The following is a 21,769-nucleotide window of genomic DNA, read 5'->3' on the forward strand; positions in this document are numbered from 1 at the left end:
TCAAAATCCAAATCACCGCTTTATTGTGTGGCAGTCACAGGGCTGCCAGTCTCTGCTTTTCCTGTCACCCTCCACTCATCCAGGGCTCCACTGACCTTTTTCATGTTTGATGCCAAGGTCAAAGTCCATGAAGGCCTCCTTATCCCCTTTCTCTTGAGTACATAGCTGGGCTTATATAATCTGAGTCTTAAGTACTGATACTGGTCTCTTACTTGGTGATGCTGAGGAGCACTAATAGCAGTGGAGGTCCCAGGTAGGGGAAAGAGGGGGAGGGCAGGATTATAGAGGCTACATCAAGGTCATGTGGCCCCACTAGGGAGTGGGGGGTGGAAAGGGAATGCAGAGACAAAGGCATTTGTTGATCTTTCACTCTGCAAATTGGTCCAAGAACTTGAGGTAGGCCTGGCGTTGGGGCGCGGCTGCTGGAATGAAGTGGCCACCAGAGTGGGTGAGGGTGATGGCTCCAGCGAATCGGCTACACAGTTGCACACTCTCCTGAGAGGGGATGACACGGTCAGTGTCCCCAAAAACATGGAGGGAAGGCAGTGACAAGGGGCCCTGCAGGATGGGTTCCTTGAGGCCAAGGCCCCGGGGACAGAAACCAGATACCAGGATGATAAACCGGGGCAAAGGAAAGCGGGGGTCGCCGGCTTGGCCAAGGGCACACACAAAGGCTGCTAGCGCGGCCCCCTGGCTGAAACCAAGGATCCCATCGAAAGGCCCCAGGTTGTTCAGTGCCTGTGCCACCGTTCCCAGGGCTTCCTCCAGACCTCTGCACACCGTGGGCTCTTCCAGTGCCGAGAAAATGTCTGCCTCCGGTTCGGAAAACCACCAGCCTCGAGGTTGCTCCTCCGGAGGACAGGGCCCTACACGATAAGGGGGACAGTACTGAGTTAGGGCAAAGGGAAATCCAGCGGGGAGAGGGATAGTTTGGGAACGAGGAAATGAGAAGCGGCTGAGGGAGAGAAGAAAGTCTGCGGCTAACCAGGAGGGGAACACACTGACCTGGAGAGGAGACACGGTGGGAGTCTGGGAAGGCCAGGCTGCAGTTTGAGGGACTGGGTGGGAGAGATGGAGGGCGTGGGCGGAATGAAGTGGGAGGGTGGCAGGACTGAGGAGAGGGACACGGTAGCTGCGCGCAGGCAGGTGTTATGCGGACGAGGCAAGACAGAGAAGACTCGAGGCGCACTTCCAGGCAGGGCTCATCTCACCGGCGGCCGGCCCGGCGCCCTCCGGACCCGCTGCGTCCGCGACCGGGTGCGGGCCGCTAAGGCACACGAGCTCTGCGCGGCCCCGCAGCGCCTTCCGCAGCGCTCCAGTCTTCTCGCGGAAGCCCCGCTCGCTCTGCCGAAAACCCGCCAGACACAAGACCCGCATAGGCGAAGGCGCCGCCATAACGCGGAGCAAGCGCCAGAGGGGGCGGAAGCGACCTTTCCCCGAGCGGAAGTTGGGCGCGAGGGCCGGGACCTAATGCCGGCACCACCCTGGAGGCGGGCCTCAGAGCAAGCGGGCGTTGCCACGACAACAGGAAGAGGGTGCGGCGCGGTTAGGGCTGGGGCTGATACCTGGGACCCCTGAGCGTCTCAGGGAGCCAGCGGCGCCACCTCCTCGTCTCTGCAGCTGCAAGCCTCGCAAGCCGCGGCTGGAGAGGCGCGCGCGGGCCCCTCCTGCACCTGAGGTGGCAGAATTTGGTCAAGGTCCCGCTTCTGCGACGTTCCCCACCCCGCTGTCGTGCATTTCCCGTAGCAGCCGCAGGGCGGCGGTCTCGGCTCGCGTCGCTAGGGAGGCGGCCAGTGCCGGGCCGCGCCCAGGCCTCTCCACACTACCTGGGTCCCTTCCTACCTTCCCCAGCGCCGGCCGGCCCGGGGCCTGGAGCAGCCGATCCCGTCCGTGGTTCACCGTCCACGGCCCCAAGGAGCTGCCGGCGTAGAAGTCCATCGGGTAGGGCTGCTGCCAGGAAATATCCCTCAGGGCCACCGCCGCCTAGGGGAGAAAAACCGGACAGTAACATTAGCCAGCATTTTTCTACGCAGGATCATTTAATTCAGCCCTCACGACGGACTAAGAAGGTCCTATTATCCCCATAGCACAGAAAAGTGAGCCTCAGAGAGGTGAAGGGACTTGTGCAAGGCCACACAGCTAGGAAGTGGCTCAGCTAAGTGCTACCCCACCCACCCTGCTTCAGATCCCTCCCTAGACAGAACTAGGTGCAAAGCCCACTCTCTCCCAGGGATTTTCAAAACGTGTTACCTCATAGGGTGTGAGGAGCGGCTTGGGGAAGGCTGTGCCCCAGTCAATGGAGAGGCGTGGACATGCCACCTGCACCCACCTGGGAAGGGAAGTCAGGTCAGATACAAGCAGGGGTGGGGGGTGGGGCTCCCTGTTCCTGGGCAGCATGCTGAAGAACATGACTGTGTCCCCAACACACCTGATGGCTGCTTATATTAACTGTAAAGACTGTCATCTACTGCTGTTTAGAGTAACACGATGGTGTTGTTTTCTCCCGACTGTGAGCTTTCTGAAGGAAAGGCCTGGGCAGCTCACCTGCAGTTGTATCCCCAGAGGCAGATTCGGTGCTTGGTACGGTGCAGGTGCCAACCACCCCTCAAACTCATCTCATGCAGAACGACTGTGATGTTACCGTTGCCTGTGAGCCCCCAAGCCAGACAAAGTAGGGATGACCCATAGCCAAAGGTAGCCCCAGATGCACAAGTGCTCTGTAAACGCTAAAATGTCACAATCACGGAAGCACTGACTCCAGCCTTCGATAGGTGCTGGGCAGGACCCAGATTCTAAGCTTCTTTAGCCAGAGTCATAGCTAGATAGCTAGGGTGGGGAAACGTACACATCCACCTCAGGAAGAAGGCTAAGCTTGCTGGGGAAGATCTCAGAGAGCAGCAGCCTCACGAAGGGAAGTCCCACGGCTCGGAGCCGAGATTCCAGGTGCTGTTGGGAGAAGGAGGCAGAGCTGGGGTCCCCAGGATCAAGCAGCTAAAGCTAAATCTGGTTTTCCCAGCTGGGGTCCCAGTTAGTCCCCTTTCCCAGAGGCCATCCCAAGCCCTCTGACCTCCAGAATCTTGGGACTGCCCTGGCGGCCCAGAGTGCCCAGGATTAGACCCCAGGATTTAGCTGAGCGGGCAGTGGCTATGGCTTCTTGACGGTTGGCCTGCATGCGTTGGTAGTCATAGTGCTCTCTGGACAGGACTTTGCTGTATGGGTCGTATCTGGAAAAGAAGCTATCGTGGTCACCAGTGACAGCCACTTATAGGACTTGTGCTGTATACACAGCTCCCCAACTCAGCCTGCTGGTCTCCTGAACCTTCAGGCTCCATGCAGGCAATTAGGAACAGAGGCAAGAGCAGAGATTGTCATTGGGAAGATGAGTTCCATAGCTCAAACAGGCAAGAGTGGGAGAGGGGTCTAGGATCTTGGTGTGAATCCAGGGGATGGGTAGGTACTGTGCAGCAACAACCTTTTGCCAGATACCAAGATTCAGAACCCAAATGCCTCAGATCCTTAGAGCTGGGGGCTGTTAAGTGGCCAGGGGATGAGCAGGTTTTGGCTGATCGAGGGTCTCAGCGGCAGGGAATGCCACCCGCTTCCCAGCTGGTCAGCCCAGCTCAGCCCATACCGGTAAGCGGGGACATTAGGGTTGGCAATCATGACAGACTCCAGATGGAAGCGGCCATCTCCAAGGTATCTGCAGGGGGCAGAAAGGGGACAGTAAGTGTGGGCTGGGGCACCAGAAGAAGCAGGGACTGGTCCAAAGGACTGAGTTCTTGCCTGGCCGTGCTGCTGACTGTGCATGTGAACTGGGACCAGTCATCATTTCACACACACCACCGCCACCTCCACCACCCCCACCTGGCCCTGGTTTTCTCACATGTAAAATAAGAGTTTGAACTGGATGACTGTTAAGGCCCCTCTAGTTATGTAATGCAGAATCTAAGAACTGCACCTCTCCCCACCCCAACCTTCTGGGGGAAGAGTAAAGGGACAGCCAAGGCCATGGTAAGGCTCTTGAGATCCTGACTTGGAGGTGGAGGGACAGAAGATTCTCCCTCACCTAGCTCAATATAGATGTGGGAAGTAGTGTTCAGGGTGTCATCTATGCTGTAAATGAGTTTTCGGGGAATATACTGGCTATTCTCTGCCCAAATTAGCTCTTGGGTCCAGTTACTGACTTGTACTAACAGCTACTGTTTACTGGGCTTGTACCTTCTGTGTACCAGGCCTGGGCTAAACACCTGATGTATATGACTTCACTCAGTCCTGTCAGGTAATCCTCCAAGTGGCTACCTATAGTATCCCCATTTCACAAAAGATACAAGTGAGGTTCAGGGATGTTAAGAAACTTGCCTAAAGTCACAAAGCTATTAAACAGTATATCTGGGACTCAATTCTAGGCTTAACTACCAGGCTGTACCAAGCATGCCTAGGAGATGCCCTCCCTAACAGTACCTTCCCAGACCATGGGTAGACCAGAGCATGGAAGACAACCTGCATGGCAGCAACTTCGCTCTTGGAGACCACACCAGATTCTGAGGAACGGCCAACACTCAGGGTGTCTCTCCCTCCAACACACACCGAGAAGCCCCCGCGGGTAGGCATCTACGAGCTCAGAGTTATGCAGGCACCGGCACGGGGGAATGCCCCTCAGGGAGCGGGGCTGCCAGGTCTGGGCTGGGGAAGGCCCTGATGTGGGCCTGTCTAGGGGCAGGGATGTCCTGTGTGGGTGCAGTGAGGCTTGTGGGAGCGGCATCAGCAGCCCCAGAGGTGGGGCTGAGCTAGGGGAGTGCCCTCCCTCCTTCCCCGCCATTAGCTGGCAATGAGGCTCCCTTCCCCTGTCTTAGCCGGGGGAGCTGTCAGCTCTGAGGCTGGCTGCATTCACACAACATTAAGCATTTCCATTACCTAAAATAATTAGGCAGCAGGAGACACGCTGCTCCTGCTTGTTAGCTGTCCGGATGCTAAATTAATGGGGCTGCAGCCTGGGCGTGCCCATCCATCTTCTCCAATTATATTCCCACCATCTCCAGCCCACCCTCATCCCCTCATCAGGCCCTGATTCCTGCCCCACCCTGGGCACAGCCTTCTGGATGTCCGACAGAGCACTGGAGAGGGAGACCTGAAACCCTATTTGGTCCCCATCTTGCAGGGTGACCTTGAGCGGATGGCTAAGAAGCTTTAGACTCAGTTTCCTTTCCTGGATGATGAACCTCAGCTCCCTCCTAGGGTACACTTCCTATGTCTCTATGATGGGCATCCCTTTTTTCACTTACACAACAGCCTCCACGTCCTTGGGTAGGCGGGGGGACGTGCAGCCCAGAATCTCCCCGGGGGACAGGGGCTTGCACTGTGGGACACTCACGCGATACTCCGCTTTCAGCTCTTGGGCAGCTGCCTGTAGGATAACGAGGGGAGGGGAGGGAAGGGAAGCAAGTGATGGCGAAGGAGAGCCAGGGCCAGAGGACCAGCCTGGAGCACTAACACGGGGATCCGGGAAGCGCCTGGAGACTGGCCACTGTCTGCCCACTTACCTGCAAAGTTGACACAAACTGAATGGTGCTGACCAGCGCAAGGGCACTGGCTGGGGGAAAGGTGAGGCGGATAGAGTCCAGTAGGTGGGCAGTGTCTATCCGGATGTCCACAAAGACATACAGCACCCGCAAGTCTTGGGCCGAGGTGTCCATGGGAACTAGGAGGAAGGAAGAGTTCAGGAGACTGTTTTGGAAGGCAGGAGGGACAGAGGGCCTGGGCCGAGCCAAGGTCTCTAAGCAGCCAGGACCAGTGGCTTCAGCCTGAGGGTTAGAGCGAGGGGTTAGGGGAGGTGGGGAGGGTGGTGTCACAGTTCTTTTAGAAGCTCCACCTCTGCCACTCGGCTGGGGGCCCAGCCTGCTCTACCACCAACAGCTTTTCAAACACCCGCATCTGGGACAGCAGCATAGTTTCCAAGGCAACCAAATCCAAAGGAAAGATCGACCTGCGGAGCAGGAAGGCCAAGACCATCCCAGAAACTAGGAGGGATCTCGTGTGTGCAAGCAGGACAAGGGACCGTGATGGAGATGAGCGTGCGGTCCCGCCGCCCTGCCAGAGTCTGAGTGTCCTGGCCTGTCGTACCCAGGCAGCTGTGGCCATAGTGCACTAGGAAGTCAGCTCCCAGGGCCCTTGCGGTAAAGTCATCCACACAGCAAGCCCCATAGGTCACGTCACCCATCACCATCACTTCAGCCTCAGTGAACCTGTGGGGGTGGGGAACAAAGGGACAGTGACACGAGGAGTGAGGTGGCAGAGAGACCTAACTGTGGAGGTATCTCAGGACCCAGCTCCACTCTCCCTACCTCTCCCCATCCCTTGGGTTGGCAGCTGCCACTTCTGCCAACAGAGTAGGAGGGGCCCAGCTGCTACCTCCCCCAGGCCTGGCAGCAGCTCCTGGAACTGTAGCTGTGTGAGGACGGACTCTGTAGCACACGGATTCTTTGCCCCGGCTCAGACGGCAAGAGGGACCCCAACCCTCAGCCGGGCATACCCAGGGTCAAACGCAGACCTCCGCCGCCCCCCGCCGCCCCAACTCATCCCCCCAGAGCAATGAGCACGCACACACAGGCGAAGACACCCACTCCCACGCCCTGGCACTGTGACGTGTGTGGGCACGTGCGTGTGGATACACAGCCTCCCTGTTGCCCAGACCCCCTGCTACCTCCCCACCCTCAGTCAGGGCCCTCTGTGCCCAGGACGGGGGACCCATGAACAGCTCCCCCACAGCACATGGCACCACCCACATGCCTCATGCATCAGGAAGAGCGGGCTCTGCCCAGCACATTGCCATGGGATCTGCTGCCAGGCCTGAGTCACTGGGGTATGGGGGTGAGCGGGGAAGACCCCACACCCCCTGAACTCGCTACAGGAATGGGGCCAGAGGACCAGCTCTTCTCTGAGACCCACCCCTGGGGCATGGAGTCTGGCTCAGGGATGGGGGTCTCCCCATTCGTCTTCCGCGGGTGTGGTGGGGAAAGCTGAACTACTGCCAGGCAGATCCCCCCCCTTCCCCAAATCAGGCTGTGCACAGAAGCAGATTATTCAGCTCCTTAGAATGCAGCCCAGGCGTCTGAGTCAGCCAGAGCACTTAATTTTTTATAGATTAAAATGTATGCAAATTGGCCCAGGCCCCAGAGAGCATCCCCAAGGGGCAAGAGGGTGGGAGCAGGGAAGTGAGTCTGTGGCTGCGGGGATGAGGAGCAGGGTGGGGGGTAGGGCAGCAGCAGGGAAGTGGGAGGCTCCCATCACGAGATGACCTCCCCTTTCTTCTTTAGCCCTCCCTGTTCCTGTGCTGGTTCCAGATGGCTGAACACTCACCCCCCTCCCAAGGATGGCTCATTGTATTGAGGAAACTCAGACGAGGGAGGTAGAGGAACTGAATACCATCTCCTATGCGCTTCTCCTTCTGCCAAGCCCCTCCTTGCCCCACTCCTCCTAACGTGCCAGAGAAAACGTTTCCCCCCAGCCAGACCCCATGCTGACCACCCAGCCCCTTCCAAGGGTCAACTCTGAGGACTCAGCTTCTTCCTCAGGCCCCACCACCTGCTGTGGGCCCAGCTTTGAAGATACTGGAATTGACTCATTTCTCCCTCCCAATTTTTTTGGGGGAAGGGAGATTTATAGAGACAAGCACGGGTGGTGGCAGGGTGGGAGCTTGGTTTGAGGTTTTTTCCCCCTGGGGTGTGTATGGTTATGGGAAGGAACATGGTAAGGCAAAGGTCCAGAAGGGGAAAATGATGCCATCCGGCAGAGCTGTAACGGACATGGGGAAGGTCTTGGTTCAGCTTCCTCAGTGCCCCAAGGCTCACCTTTCCAAGATATCCACAATGGTACAAGCGAAGAGGAGGAGGCCTTCAGGCATTTGTAAGGCCACTGCAAGACAGAGCAGAAACATGAGAGCAGAGGGCTGGGAAGCAACTGGGATGGGAACACTGCCCCTGGCTGGGTCAGGCAACCTCTCCACCCCTACCCCCACTCAAAGCTTGAGGGCTCACCCTTCTTGGCCTGAGCCTGTTGGATCCTCCAGATGGTCTTGGGAATCTCAAAGTTATAGTTGGAAGGCAGGACTTGAATGGCTGCCTGCAGCTGGGGATTGTTCAGGATCTCAGGGGGGATCTGATTGGCCAAGCGGCCCCGAGGGGCTCTACCTAGGATGAATGCAAGGCCTGAGCTGGTACCTGGTCTAAACCACGGCCAGACCTGAGTGAGCTGTTAACACTATCCAAGTTTAAGGCCCAGATCCCAGATGTCAAGGGATTGGCCCGGCCTTCGTTTCCACTGAGTTCATCCTGAAGCTGGAAAGACAAGCCATTAAGCTAGGAGGAAATCTGTATAATTAATTTCCATGTTATGAGATTATTACGAATTAAGCACTTGAGCGTGTGGCTCACGCCTTACCTCAGGAGAGTAGAGCTGACACCAGGGGACTCAACTGAGGGGCAAAGGGAAAAAAAGTCCACACAATTGCTCCTTGATAGAGAACAATCCTGGAGAAAATCCGAGAGCCCAGCCAGCCCAACCAGTCTGGGAAAATGTCCCCCTGCCCCCAGCCCCTGAGAACATCTTGAAGTTCTGAGATCCTAGATATGATATGGATAAGCAAACTGTTATAAGTACTCATTTAAAAGACTGCCTTCCTTACTTGAGTCCCATTGACTACATTGACACTGGTTAATTCCTGCACTCTTCCCTCTCCTCATTCAAAAGGGAAATAAACACCATACATTTAACTGACTTAACAAGTTCCCCAGTCCCATCATTCTATCCCACTTCCCACCCCGGGAAGGATGGAAAGAATACACTCTAGTCAGGACTGTGGGCAAACAGGTAAGGACAGAAAAGCGACCTTGCCCTTCAGGGGCTAGTAGTCTAGTGGGGGCAAAGGCAGGTACACAAATAATGACAACCCCCTGATGAAAGGAGAAGAAACACTGTAGCCCTTGTGGAAGGCTGCAGCCCTTAATCTGCATCCTACTCCCTACAATTCAGTTTAGCCCAACCCTGGTATCTCTTTAGGCACCAGAGAGTTCGAGAATGTGACAAGGTGAGAAATGAATTTACTCAGCGAATACTTATTCAGCCTGTACTATGTGCCAGAACTTCTGCCAGACCTGACACTTCTGCCTCTGTGTGTGGGGGTGGGGGTGGGGGGGTGTGGTGGGAATGCCTGGGGGGTGGTGGTGGTGGTGGTAGTGATGGTGCAGTGGAGAACTACAATGGCAGGCTGGGACCCTAAGTCCAGATTTGAATGTTACCACTGCTATGGTATTTGTTCAGTTGTTTCAAAGGCCATGGAACACAAGCCAGTGTCTCTGGGCCCGCCCCTCACAGAAGCTCCTCTGACAGGCTCAAGTGTCTCATGATTATTGGGGTGTGGGAGCTGCTAGTCCTAGCAGCTCAATTTGTCCCAAGGGCCAGTAGGCGCCTCCTTCTTTATCATTTGGCTCTAACCTTCTGTTTACATCAGTACTCCTCGGTATACTGTGAGATCCCTGAGGGCAGGGCTGCACCTAGCACAGGCCTGGCATTCAGCGGGCGCTCAATAAGCGTCAGGTGAATGAAACCTTGTGTGTCTTTCCTGAAGCATTCCCTGAGGGCACACTTGTGGAATGCCCGGTGCAACGCGCCTGGCTCCTTCCCTCCCTGTCGGGTCCGTCTTATCCGTGAGTCTTCAGGCGTCTGTCTGCCCGCCAAGGCAGGGGGCCAGCGTTTCCGGCTTGAGGACTACAAGCTCCTAGGAGGGGCTGCTCCCGATCGTGCCTTAAGGGTGCAAAAGACCGGTCCCCCTGAGCTCCAGCGACAGCCGCCCCGAGCGAGTCACGGCGAGGCCTTCCGGGTCTGGCGAGACACGCGCCGCCGCGGTGAAAGGGGGCCGGTCCTGTCCCTGACTTGGGGGCCCTACCCCGAGAGGAGAGGTCCGGAGGCCGCAGCGTTGTAGCACCCACCTCTGCCCGGGCCGTTTCGGCCTCCGGGCTCTGCGGCCTCGGCCGCAACCAGCGCCGCCATCACCAGCCGGCCCACGTTGGGACCAAAGAGACAGCGCTAGAAGAACGCGGAGAGCGCAGGCAGCGCGATCGATCGCCGATCGGCCAGCGAGGGGCGGGGACTTGCGGGGCGGGGACCAGGAAGGAGAAAGAAAGGGGTGGGGCTAGAGTGGGCCCGGCTCTCAGCCCTGAAGGTCGGGACTCTCGGGAGCCCCTAGTGGTCCCCGACCACAGCCGTGGCGTTCTCCCGGCGACCCTGTCCCCTCCTCCCCTTCGGGGCTGACTGAACCTGGCTCTCCCGGACAAGTGCCCTCCTGTTTGCCGACTCCCTGCCCCAGTTCTGCGGGCGGACTCTTGTAAATGGGGACACCATCAGGTCTCCCTTCTGCTCCCCTGTCTCCCCTCATGATAAGTCCTTGGACGCCTGTGGGTGGGGCCGCATTCCCTACCTCAGAGGACCCCATTGCCCGGACAGGACACAACTCAGCGCCCACCGAGCCAGTTCCAAGTCGAGTCTTGGTGCCGATTTCCGGAGCGCCAGGGCGCCCTTATGCCTTTAGAACCGACAGTGTGGAAGGTTCACGTGTGAAAAACTGCTGCCGGGGGAAGGCCCCCAGCCTGCAGGTGCTTTCCTGGGAGAGTGGGGAAGTCCAAGGACTCGACTGCCCAAACCGTAGGGATTCTGGCCAACGTTTGCCCTGCCTAGGCTGCCCCTCGGGCCTCGGCAGCCTCTCTCCTGATCAGTGGCATAAGCTAGAATCCCAAAGAGAAGGCAGAGTAGCCAGTGAGGCAGCCTTCACCTTTGGAAGAGCAGAGTACCTGCAGGGCTGGCTTTCAGCAAGGTCTGCCCCATAGAGCAATTGTCCCCCAGGGCTGTTTGCCCACCCAGCCCTCTGGCACCATCTTCCTCCCTGCTCTCTGTGTGAGCACAGCTGGCCCTTTAAGGCAGCTCTGTGGCCTCGGGCTCCCCTGGAGGTCCTCCCTGCTTGGAAACTCCTAATTAAGGTGCAGGGAGAAGGGAAAAACAAGCAGCCAGGGACAGACCCTGCCTGGGAGACTGCCCAGAGAGGAGGGCTGGCGGGGCAGGCTGGGAATGAGCAGCCAAGGGGAGGACCAGAAGGGGTCAGTGCTCTGCCCTTAGACCACCAGCTGATGCTTTTAGAACAGTCACAGCTTTGGACAGGAATGTGGCCAACATGGGTCCAAGGAACACCCCATCAGCTTTATAAGAGTCCAGTCTGTACTTTCCCATTTCCTCAGGTTCTCTGGACCCCCAGGGTGTAGGATCTCAATTCTAGGGACCCCCTGAGTCCAGCCCCTCCCCATTCAGGACACTAAGGCCCAGCCTGTGGGCAGCTTTAGCTCTGGCTGCAGCTGAGAGATCCAAGGGGGAAAGATAGGCTCCGGCAGAGTAATGGCTTCTCCCTAGCAGGCCCTGTATTCCTTAGGGCCTTTCCCTAGGCAGAGGTGGGGCCCATTGGTGATAGAAGTCTCCCATCCTTTTATAACATTGCCCCACAGCCATTGTCCTAAATAAGTTGTCCTGGCCCCCATTAGGAAATGAGCACGTGCCTGAAGACCCTGCAGTGCAGGACATTGGGGGCTGTCATTCAACTCAGGCGGAGAACACCTCCATCTGTCCGTGGGGGTCTCCCTGCCAGAGTTACTCAGCAGTCTGAGTAATTACTGCCTGACAAGAAGGCGGGCAGAGTGCACCCCCACATTACACTACAACACCCGCCCACAGTCACCCCCACCAACTGGCTGGACTCCAAAACGGCACCCAGCCCTCCAGAGGCCTGAAATAACTCTGCTTCTCACACTCACGCCCAGCCCCAGCCAACTTTACCTAAGATACTGGAGACTGTGGGGCAGGGGGTCATGGGGAGGCGGCTTGGGGAGGTGGAAGGAGGATTAGTACACCCTGATTCAGGCCCATACTTTGGCACTGATCTGCTGTGAGACACTGGACAAGTTGTTCAACCTCCCTGACTGGTGGAGGGCCTCTGTGGCTCTCGGTGTCATGGAGTTCAGCTAGTGTCTGTCTGGCAGGGCTCAGACAGGGTGGCTCAGTCCAGCCCTGCAGCTGGTGGAGACTAAGAGAATGCTTCATCTTCAGTTCCCACCCCAAGATGGACCAATCTTAATCTTCAGAAAAAGGTTACTTTCTCACCTCCAAGCATTTGCACATTCTTTCCTGCCTGCAATGGCTTTTCCCCTTCTCAGCCCGATGAATTCAGCCCTCAAGACCAATAGCATCTCTTTCTGGATAGCCTTTCATCCCCTTACAGAGCTGGTAGAGCCCCCTCCCACACTCCATATCTCTTCCTGTCACATTCTAAGATAGCTTGTGGGTCTTCCCCAACTGTGCCATAAGTTTCTAGAAGTCCAAGCCTATGTAGTTAGCACAAACCCAGAGCCTCGTTGAATGTGTCATTGAATGCATATATGGGTGAATAAATGATACTGGCCTTTTTGACCTTCCTATCATGGCAAGTTTTTCTCCAAGGAATCACACAACTCACTCTCTCACTTCAATTAGATCTCTGCTTAGATGTCACCTGCTCAGAGCGGTTTTCCCTGATCCCCTCATATCAGCTCCAGAACAGCACCTGGCTTTTTTTTTCTTCCAAGCGCCATCTTACCTGGACTTTCCTCAGTTGGACCTATTAACTGTAAACTCCACAAGGGCAGGGACCTTGCCTTTTTCATTGGCTGAATCTCCAGGAATAGTAGTACCCTATACTGATAGACCCTCAGTAAATGTGCCTTTAATGGGTTACTTAGCCCACTCTTTTCCCCTTCCAAGACCCCTCTAATCCCAGGCCAGTAGAGGGTGCCGCTGCCACCCAGGACTCACCTGGCCTGAACCTTCTCTAAGCTCAGCCCAACTGGTCCGCTACGGGACCTGCTTTTCAGGCGGCGCCTCCTCCTTTTTCCACAAAGCCCCGGGCGGGGTCTGTGTAGACTGAGGGACAACAGAGCCCCACCCTCCCCCACGCGGAGATAGCCCGTCTGAGCCCCACATCGGTCTTTCACTCTCTAGGATATGCAACTAGGCCTCCCCAATGCTTGCTGCGAGGTCTAGACCAGCCAGGGGACACACCATACCACCCCCCCCCCCCCAAAAAAAAAAAAGAATAGTGTCCTGGGACTCGGGATGCAATGCGGCTGGGTCTGCCGGAGCTATTCTGGGCAAGGAGGAGCCGTCGAGCCTCCGAGGAGGAAGCGGAGCCAGCCAGGGAGAAGATGGGCAGGGGTGCGGACTTGTAATCGGGGACTCTGGGCGGCGGTCCTCGCATCCCAGCCGGTGGGCAGAGCGCACGCTTCCAGCCGCCTCTCTCGGTGACCTCCACCCGCGAAGGGCGAGCGAGCGGAGGTGGGGCTGCGGGTGCGAGCTCCGGGAAGTCCACGGGGCCCGGGAGGGGCTCTCGAGTGGCCCTATGACCGGCCCGGGGACTGGGGCAGGTACTTGGACGGACGCGGGCCGAGGATCGTCCCCGGGGGCGGGCGCAGCGAAAACACCTTGGGAGGCGGCGCCACGCGGCTGAGCGCGGCTGCCCTGGGAATAGGACGGCGCTCGGCACCGCGAGCTGAGAGCACTTTCATAAATTTTGTATGGGAGGCGCTCCGTGAGCGGGGGCGGGGAGCGGAGAGAGAGAGGGAGGGAGCTAGCGAGCGGGGGAGGGAGGGAGGGAGGAGAGGTGGGGGAAGCCGGGGGGAGGAAGGGAGGCGCCCCGCTCCGCCGATCGCACAGTCCTGCAAACGCGCGCCGGGCGCTTTCCCCGGAGCTCGGCGGTGCGTGCGAGCGCCCTTTTGCAGCAGCCGCGGCGGCGGCCCGAGGGGGCGGAGAGGAGGGGGCCGCGGCCGGGCGGCCGGGCGGCTGGGGGGCGGCGTCCCCCCTCAAAACCGCCTGCAAAGTGCTCGGGGCTGCAGAAGCAGGCCGCCGGCTCCGCGGAGCAAGCAGCTCGCCCCGGAGCTGCCGGGCGGCGCCGCGGTTGCTGGTGGGCGCCGGTGCCCTCGGCGAGGGGCTCGGACTCACCATGCCCCAGCGGGGCCGGGCCGCCGGGCACAAGCAGATCCCCGGCTTGCCCCCGCCTCGAAGAGCTCGGATTAGCTGCAGCAGGCGCCCAAGGATTTGAATCCGGACCCCGGGAGGGAGCGCACCTAGGCCGACCTCGGAGTGGCGGCCCCGCGGCCAACATGCTTCGCAAAGGTGAGTTGGAGCCGCAGGGGCAAGTTGGAGTTGGATGCGCACGGGGCAGAGCCGCGAGCCTGGGAGCCGCCCGAGAGCTGCCCGGCGCCGGGGCTCTGGGCCCGGGAAGCAGCTCTGGGCAGGCTGGCGGGCTTTGCGGGGACGCACCCGCCAAGGGAGTGCTGTTGGAGGAGCTCAGCCCCCGACGGGGACCAGTAGCAAGACACGGGGATTTGCTCCCTGAATCAAGCGGCCAGGCCTAGGGATCTGCCTCGGCGAGGTCATTTCGAGACCACAGTGAGCTACCGGTGATGGAAGGGGAGCCGGCCTCCTGGGACCTTAGCTTTGCCAGTATAAAGTTTTGCACTTGCAGGCTCCATCCCTTGCGCGGCACACGCCACCAGCTTCTGCCGCTTTGGCGGGGCCGGGTGCAACCCGCGCTCCGGTGCAGCTGGCGGTCAGTCACCGCGCGGCCCAGGCGCTCGCTCACTGCGCGTCCTGGCTTCCCAGGTGGGGCCCGGACGCGGGCACCTTCCCTGCAGTCCCGCTTTGATGGGTCCCCAGGGATGGGCTCTGGGCACCCAGCGGCCGAGGGTTGGTGGCTAGCTCCTGATGTCCGGTTCCTCAAACTTTCCTTCTGCCTGGAGTGGAGGGATGAGGAGGAGGCGGCCGTGCCTGGAGCGTGCGCGGCCGGTGCCAGGCTCAACTTGAGGAGAGCTGGCCCCGCGACCAGCTCACGACGACCCTCGGGCCGCCGGGCTCATAGCCGAGCGCTACAAAGTTGGTGCTGGCGCTGGGGAAGTCCCGCCGCGCCCCCACGTGGCTGCCGCGCGGGGAGCGGTCCCCAGGGCCCAGGGAGGGCAGGTGACCACGCCGTGAGCCCGCGGGCTCCGCCACCCGCTGCCCCGTCCTTTGCGTCTACCTCTCTGCCTTCCCGGGTCTGGGCGGGCTGCGGCGCCCCGCTCGGACCCCCTTGTCCCTGGCCCGGGCCGAACTGCCGACGAGCCGCTGGCGCCTGTGGCTGGCTACCCGGGCCCTGCGGGAGCAGGCTGAGGCGGGAGCTCAGGTAGCGGAGGGGCCTGATCCCTGCGCTCAGAGCTCCAGCCTTAATCCGCCCCTGTTTCCATGGCAACAGACCGAGGTGTCGTAAGCACAGAATTCTGACCTCACAGTAGGATGGGGAAGGAGAAAATAGGCAGGGGGGAGGTGGCGGAGGAGGGGGAAGCGAAGCACGGAGATGGGCGGGGAGGAGCAGATGTGTGGGTGATGGAAAAGACCCCATAAGCAGGTGGGACGGGTGGGTGAAGAAACCACGCCTGTGCTGGAAGCAGTAAAGGCTGTGTGGTGGTCCTGGCTGCCTCAGGCCAACCCAGGAGCCTCTGTTGCCCCACCGTGTCAATAGCCACAAACTTGTGTGTGACTTGTGCCCTCCACGTGGGTCGGCACAGTGCAGGGGGGAAACGCTGACTGCCTTTTCCCAGCAGAAAGGGACTAAAAGTCTTTTCAGCAACTGGCGGTGCTGGCTGGAGGGTGTCTGCACAGAGAGGATGCTTTTATACAGAACTGAGTGCGGCACGCGTCTGGGTAGCCTGGGCATGGAGTGAGCCAACTTGCCCCATTGGGGAAAGCTTCCCAGGCAGTTTTAAAGGCCGCCATGTCTGGGCTGCAGGTCGTTGATGGAGATAATAGAGAGGAACTGACATCTCATTTCCCTTTTGGTCTTTTGTCTTTTGGCAGTTTACAGTTAAAAATGAGCCACGAAGCAACCCACGCACTTTATTTATATGGTCTAAGTGCCCAGGGAGGCTTCAGCAGCCGCCAGGAGCCTTTTTATCCCATTCTCGCTAGCCAGAGGCCCAGCTTGAGATGAGCCCAGTGCATTCTGGGGGCCGCCCCCCAGGGGGAGTTTCCTTACCTTGCCCAAGAGATGGCCACTGGAGGCTTGGCAGTCACGTGTGTTTGCCACTTGGGCTGTTTTTCCCTTCCGGCACAGCTTGGTTGGCGGGAGAGGTTCTACTAACAAAGAGGTTTCCACCTGGATTGGCCTGAGGGAAGCAGAGCAGAGAAGTCCTTTGCTGGGGTAGGCTGGGCTCCGGTGGCCTGGAGCCTGCTGCTGGGACATGGTGTGAGCAAAGGACTTTTATTTGGATCCTTTCCTGGGCAATTTCCTCCCTTGGCACCTGATCCTGGTCCCCAGGACTGGTCTGTTTTGCGCGTGCGCGCACACACACACACACACACACACACACACACACACACACTCAGTTTCTCTGTGTGGATTCTAGGTGTGTGCCCAGAGACAAAGATATGCCTGGGGCTAGTGCCAAGAGAGGTGGCCATTGAAGTTTCCGCTTCTCAAATTGTTCCCAAAGGCTCCCGGCAAAAATGTCACAGGATGGATTCAGATAGCTGTGGCAGTTTCCCTATCAGATGCAGAACCCTGTGTGGGGTCCTGGCTCAGAGGGAGTTTCCTAGTTTAGTTATGATTTGGAAAAGGGCTTGAAAGATGTAGAAAGAGTAGCCCTCCCTAGATCCTGGGGGAAAAGGGGACCATGAGCCCTACCCATCCTGCAAGAAACCCCAGAGGAGGAAGGTGAGAGGGTCATCTCTCTGGTTTCTGGCTGTCCTATTACAGTTAACATGGTGCTGTCCCTGGGCAGGACATTTTAGGAACTGAGGGTGCTGCCTTGCATCTCTTAATGAACAGACTCTGTTGGACACAGCCCCATCTGTTTGAACCAGAACAGCCCCGAGTCCTCAGTGGATCTTGCTGCTGACAGCGCTGGTAGCTGAAGGCTTCAGCAGCTGCCTTGCTGGTTCTTCCATCTCCTGGCCTACCCCAGCAGAACCAGGGATATAAAAAAGCAAATCTCTGGTCAGAGATGAGAGGCAGGCAGGGCAAGCGAGGCCCCAAGCCACCCAGCACCATCCAGGAAGGAAGGGCAGCCTGCTGGGGGCTTTGCTCTGCTAGAAGTGGGCTGCTTAAGGTCAGGATCTATGGTTTTCATTTTTAGAGCTATAAAAACAGAATGCAAATCAACAGCCTCTGGGCGAATACAGAACCCTAAAGTTTTTGTCTTGTTAAGCAAGGAAATAGAGTGCCAAATAGGCTTTGTTAAGTGGCAGTCTAATTAATAATTCAAAATCTTGTAGCTGTCTTTCATTAGAATTTATCTGTACATCAACCACAAAATCAGTCAAACACACTCATTTATAAGTTAATGCCATCCCTGAATAATTCAGCAAGAGCTAGATTAAGGCCTGCAACCCGGTAAGATGCATTTTGTTCTTTTGGTTTCCATAGCCAGATGGGCTGGCCTGGTGGCTGGATTGGGTCTCCTTTGTGGGGAGAAGGGAAGGTAGAGGGAGGAAGGGACCATGGGGTTGTCAGATGCTTGGCTGACTTGAATCCAGATTGTTCCCCAGGGAATCAGAGAGTCTCCATGTGGCCGGGTGTGAGCAGGCACCTCTTGGAGCTGTTGGTGACATGGCCCTCCTTAGCCCCAATGGAGAGGGAAGTGGAGAGCGTTCCAGGGATAGCCAAGACACTGTCCTTTCTGCTAGAGAAAGGGTAGAGGGGAAATACAAGGGCCCTGTCGAGAGGATTGAGATATGAGGTTTTTTAGTCCAACTCCAAGTGCAGGAGTGGAATTTCAGTCTTCCCAGCCTAATTCCCGTTCAAGGAATGCAGCCTAGTGAAACCAGTGACACCAAGACAGTTTCCTTAATTGGGAGCTTCCGGACTGCTTCTTTCCTCAAAGCTCCTGGTCCTAATGCCAGCAAAGAGGAACCAAGAGGAGGAATTTTAGGAGAGCCCCAGGTCACCTCAACAGAGAGGAGAGGCAGGGTGAGTTGCTAAATACAGTCCGTGCATGCATTTTCTCACCAGGAGCCAGAATAAAAGCAAGGAAAGCTGTGCAACACTCCTCTTTTGTGAGCTCACGCAATGTGGAAAATGTGTTTTGCTTCCGTCCCTACCATGCCGACACGGGGCCAACTCTTCACTGCGATTTCCAGGTCCGTTTGCTACCGGGGAATTGTTCAGGACCCAAACTCCCAGCGTGGACACACTGGCTCCTTTACTGCAGGAATGAACCTGAGTTTCTGGTCTCAGACTCAGGCTGCCAACCCCAACCCCCCTGGAGGGTTAAATGGCTCTGTTTTAGGAGACCAGGTGGATGACCAGAGCAGACAGTGGACTTGGTGCCAGGAGAGGTTCTTGGCCAAGTCTGAAAAGAGGCAGTCTCGTTAGGAAAAGGAAAAGGCAGGGGAAAAGGGTAGGTGTTTGCCCCCTGACCTGTGGCAGAGTTGACAGCAGATGGGACCAAGGAGGAAGGCTTGTGGAGGGGTGAATCCAGCTCCAAGCTTTGGAGTCAGGGCCTGAGAAAGGACAGAGCAGAAGTTTACTCTCTGGAGACGAGAAGGAGGGGGCAGGCGTCATGAAGGATGTCAAGAACGAATCTGTTTGGTACCATCTGCAGCAAAGTAGTGGTTAAGGTTAAAGCAGAGAGGAGATGACAGGGAGGGAACAGATGGCCGAGGAAGCAAAATAGCTGGCGAAACGGGAACAGAGCCTCCAGGGATGGCAGAAGGCAGGACCTCCATGCAGAGCGCCGGAAGCAGCCCTTTCCTCGGGGTGCGCTGGCCAGGCCACCCTGGCTAGAAGTGAGTCCGAGAGAGGAGTGAGGCAGGTACCCCGGGGCAAGGGCTCCCACAAGGTTTGGGAGAAGACCTAGGGAGACATCAACTTCAAGGTGAGGGGGCCCAGGAGCAGGGACCTTTGGATGTCATTGAACGAGGGAGAAGAGGCACGGCTGACTTGGTGTCCATCACTAGAGCAAGGGGAGGCCACGTGGAGCATCACAGAGCCTGCCTGGCCGAGCCTGCTGGGAGGAGGTAAGGATGCGAGCTGGAGGTGGGCAGCAGGAATGGACTGTTCTTCCCAACCTGCCTTGAATCCGATGTTGCCAGTCCCTGTCCACAGGCTGACAGTAGCTGCTTATCATCAGTGATGGGCCAAGCTAAGTGGACTCCATGCCTTACCTCGTGCCATCTCCACAACCACCCTTGGAGACCCGTCTGTGCTTATCCCTGCTATACAGATAGGGAAACTGAGGCACAGACAAATGCGCTCCCCTGCCCTGGGTCACCCAGTTGGCGCATTGAGTCAGGATGCGATCCCGGGTCTGTCTGTCACCACGTTCCTTTCCTTGCTCTCTTAACCTCTAAGCTCCACTGTCTCACATGCCCATCTGCCTTGATTTATATGACATTTGTTTCGCGAGGTGCCGAGCACCGCTGAATCACTTGTGTCTGGTTACAGAGTTCCCTGCTAGTTCCCATGCGCTCCCCTCCTGGTGTTCCTCCAAGAACGTCTCTGGCTGGGACCTGGGGCTCCTGAGACCCTGAACCCCTCTCTCATGTGTCCTCTTCTACCCTGTCCACCCCCACCCCTTCTGTCTGGGGGAACACAGCTCTCCCCTACTGTCCCCTGCTCTGGATTCTTCTTTGCAGACAGGGATGAGACAATGGGCCAGCACCATCCTGCCTGCTTTCCTGCCCTTAAGAAAGGTGGGGCCATGGCTTATTTAGGGGCTGGGCCCTCTCCGTAGGTTACTGTCCGCGGCTCCCTTTCCAGGCTGGCCTGGTGGACTGGCTCACATAGCCGCACCCCAGACGGCTTGATGATTAGGGAGCTGGTGGCAGTTGGGCAGGCTGGGTGAGTGAGGTCCCTCCACCGGCACCTGCTGCTCCTCCTCTGGAAGGTTTCCTCGCTCCTGGGGGGGGCGCTCCCATGGCCCAGCCCTAGCCTGTCAGTTGGGTGGTAACTGCAGAACCCAGAGCTGTCCTCCACAAGGGGTTTCTCCTACCCACTTCCAGCCACACTTGCGTACCTGAGGGGCCCATTCTTCCTGCAATTTGGAAAAGAAAAAAGAAGGCAGAGAGTCTAGCCGATCCTGGGGTGTAGAAGCGCAGATTCCTACCTCCGAGCGAGGAGCGGCCCTCCTCCTAGGTAGGGGTGGGGCGGGGCAGCAGATCCAGCAGGGTGCTTCCAAACCTGTGATTACTGTCTAATCAGTCAGTGAAGCTGGGGTCCAAAACTGCAAACAGCCCCTGCTCTGTGATTCAGAAGAGGTGCTCTGGAGGCCTCTGTGCTGGCACAGCAGGAAGGTTGGCACAATACTCTGTGTGTGTGTGTGTGTGTGTGTGTGCAGAAATACACCTGGCGAGCATGCAACAGGCTCTGGGAGTGCGCGCCAGAGCCCCACTGTGGCAGAGCTGGGCATCCCAAATGCCTGCGGGCACCTGGCACCTAGGTCGGCACTCCTGCCGCGGGGCCACTAGCATGGCATTGGCACCACGGGTGGCTGCCAAGCGACGCCATGGGGGCCCTGGGAGTGGGCGGGCCAGCCCTACGTGTGCCACATGTCGGGAACAAAGCTCGAGCGGGCGTGTGGCTCACCTGCCCACGCAGGGGTGGGTGGGCACGACGCATCACATGTCTGCCAGGGGACAAACCACCGCAGCCCTTAGAGATGAGGCCTCTTGGTAGCTTCCTGGGCTGATTCCAGAGGCCAGGGGCACCGAGGTTGGGGTGGATCTGCAGGAAACGGAGCAAAAAGATTCTTCCCCAAGGCAAGAGAAAAGCTGAGTTCCCAACTCCCAGCCCATAGAGGTGGCGTGAGAGTTGCTTCTGCCTCTACAACGGTCCTAGCAGAGTTCGCCATCTCTCTCCGGGCACCTGAGCCAACACGTCGCGAAGGGGGCTCTTACAGAGAGATTCATGAGGCCCTAGGGGGAAGATTGGCATTCTTCTTACGATGATTTATTTATAGGGCGATTGGATGATGGGGGTGTGGAGGCGAAGGTGCCTCCATTAGTGAGACGCACACGAGGCAGGAAGCCTTGCTCTGCATTTGACATTTTGTGGGGCGACTCCGACCAGGGAGCTGCTTTCTCTTTTAGAAGGTTTTACCTTTAATGTTCTATTCATGGGCTTGTCTGAGCAGGCTGGAGGAGGAAGGAGCAGGTGGTGCCCTGGGCTTCGGGGGAGAAGGGCCTGGGTAGGTCACTCAGTGGCCAGCGTGGGGCAGCCTGGACAGGCCGGGCGCAGGGCAACGTGGTGCCCCCGTGCTGACAGCCCCTGGCCAGCACTCCGGCCACCTCCTCAGTCTGTGCTGCAGGCAGCACGCCGCACGGTGTTTACTCTCCTGTCTGTCTCTGATTCACTGGCTGCCAGGCTCTGCCTGTAGCAGCAGCTCTGTGCGACCTTGGCTTTGGCCTGGCCGAGGCCCTTTTCTTCCTGGGATCTCTGGGGCCGTAGCAAGGACTTCAGAGTTGGAGTCCCGGGACTGGGCTTGATTCCGTCTCTGTGGCTGACTCACGAGGATCCTGGACACTGGGTCTCAGTTTCCCCATCTGTAATATGCCTGGATTGAAGGTTTGGCAAATGTTTTTCTGCAGGAGAAGAATTTCTTCAAATGATGTCCAGTGTCAGAGCCCAGAAGATAAAGCAGATAGTGCAGGTGGCCCTGGTCAGAGCTGGCTGGAG

At 57.9% G+C, this 21,769-nt stretch overlaps 3 protein-coding genes across 3 annotated transcripts in view; 1 reads left to right on the forward strand and 2 right to left on the reverse strand.

Annotated features, from left to right (window-relative positions):
• On the reverse strand, positions 1-1,481 carry OVCA2 (OVCA2 serine hydrolase domain containing). The gene is made up of 2 exons (XM_057715235.1): positions 1,212-1,481; positions 1-866 (listed from the first exon to the last, which is right to left on the reverse strand). Exons 1-2 carry the CDS (start codon positions 1,393-1,395, stop codon positions 367-369), a joined length of 684 nt encoding a protein of 227 aa, XP_057571218.1. The 5' UTR covers positions 1,396-1,481; the 3' UTR covers positions 1-366.
• On the reverse strand, positions 771-10,121 carry DPH1 (diphthamide biosynthesis 1). Its single transcript, XM_057715234.1, has 13 exons — positions 9,984-10,121; positions 8,034-8,186; positions 7,848-7,911; positions 6,121-6,242; positions 5,541-5,698; positions 5,283-5,404; positions 3,632-3,700; positions 3,068-3,224; positions 2,846-2,946; positions 2,251-2,329; positions 1,843-1,983; positions 1,566-1,673; positions 771-866 (listed from the first exon to the last, which is right to left on the reverse strand). The coding sequence occupies exons 1-12, from the start codon at positions 10,042-10,044 to the stop codon at positions 1,584-1,586; spliced, it is 1,317 nt and encodes a 438-aa protein (XP_057571217.1). The 5' UTR covers positions 10,045-10,121; the 3' UTR covers positions 771-866; positions 1,566-1,583.
• A 3,867-nt stretch (positions 10,122-13,988) lies between these two features.
• The window catches only part of RTN4RL1 (reticulon 4 receptor like 1), a 68,847-nt gene continuing 61,066 nt past the window's right edge, over positions 13,989-21,769 (forward strand). The window contains exon 1 of the mRNA XM_057713897.1: positions 13,989-14,238. Within this exon, the coding sequence (XP_057569880.1) occupies positions 14,226-14,238 (13 nt within the window). The 5' untranslated portion in view covers positions 13,989-14,225. The remainder of the gene's footprint in view (positions 14,239-21,769) is intronic.

The sequence above is a fragment of the Hippopotamus amphibius genome, chromosome 17 (assembly GCF_030028045.1).
Source record: "Hippopotamus amphibius kiboko isolate mHipAmp2 chromosome 17, mHipAmp2.hap2, whole genome shotgun sequence".
Taxonomy (NCBI): domain Eukaryota; kingdom Metazoa; phylum Chordata; class Mammalia; order Artiodactyla; family Hippopotamidae; genus Hippopotamus; species Hippopotamus amphibius.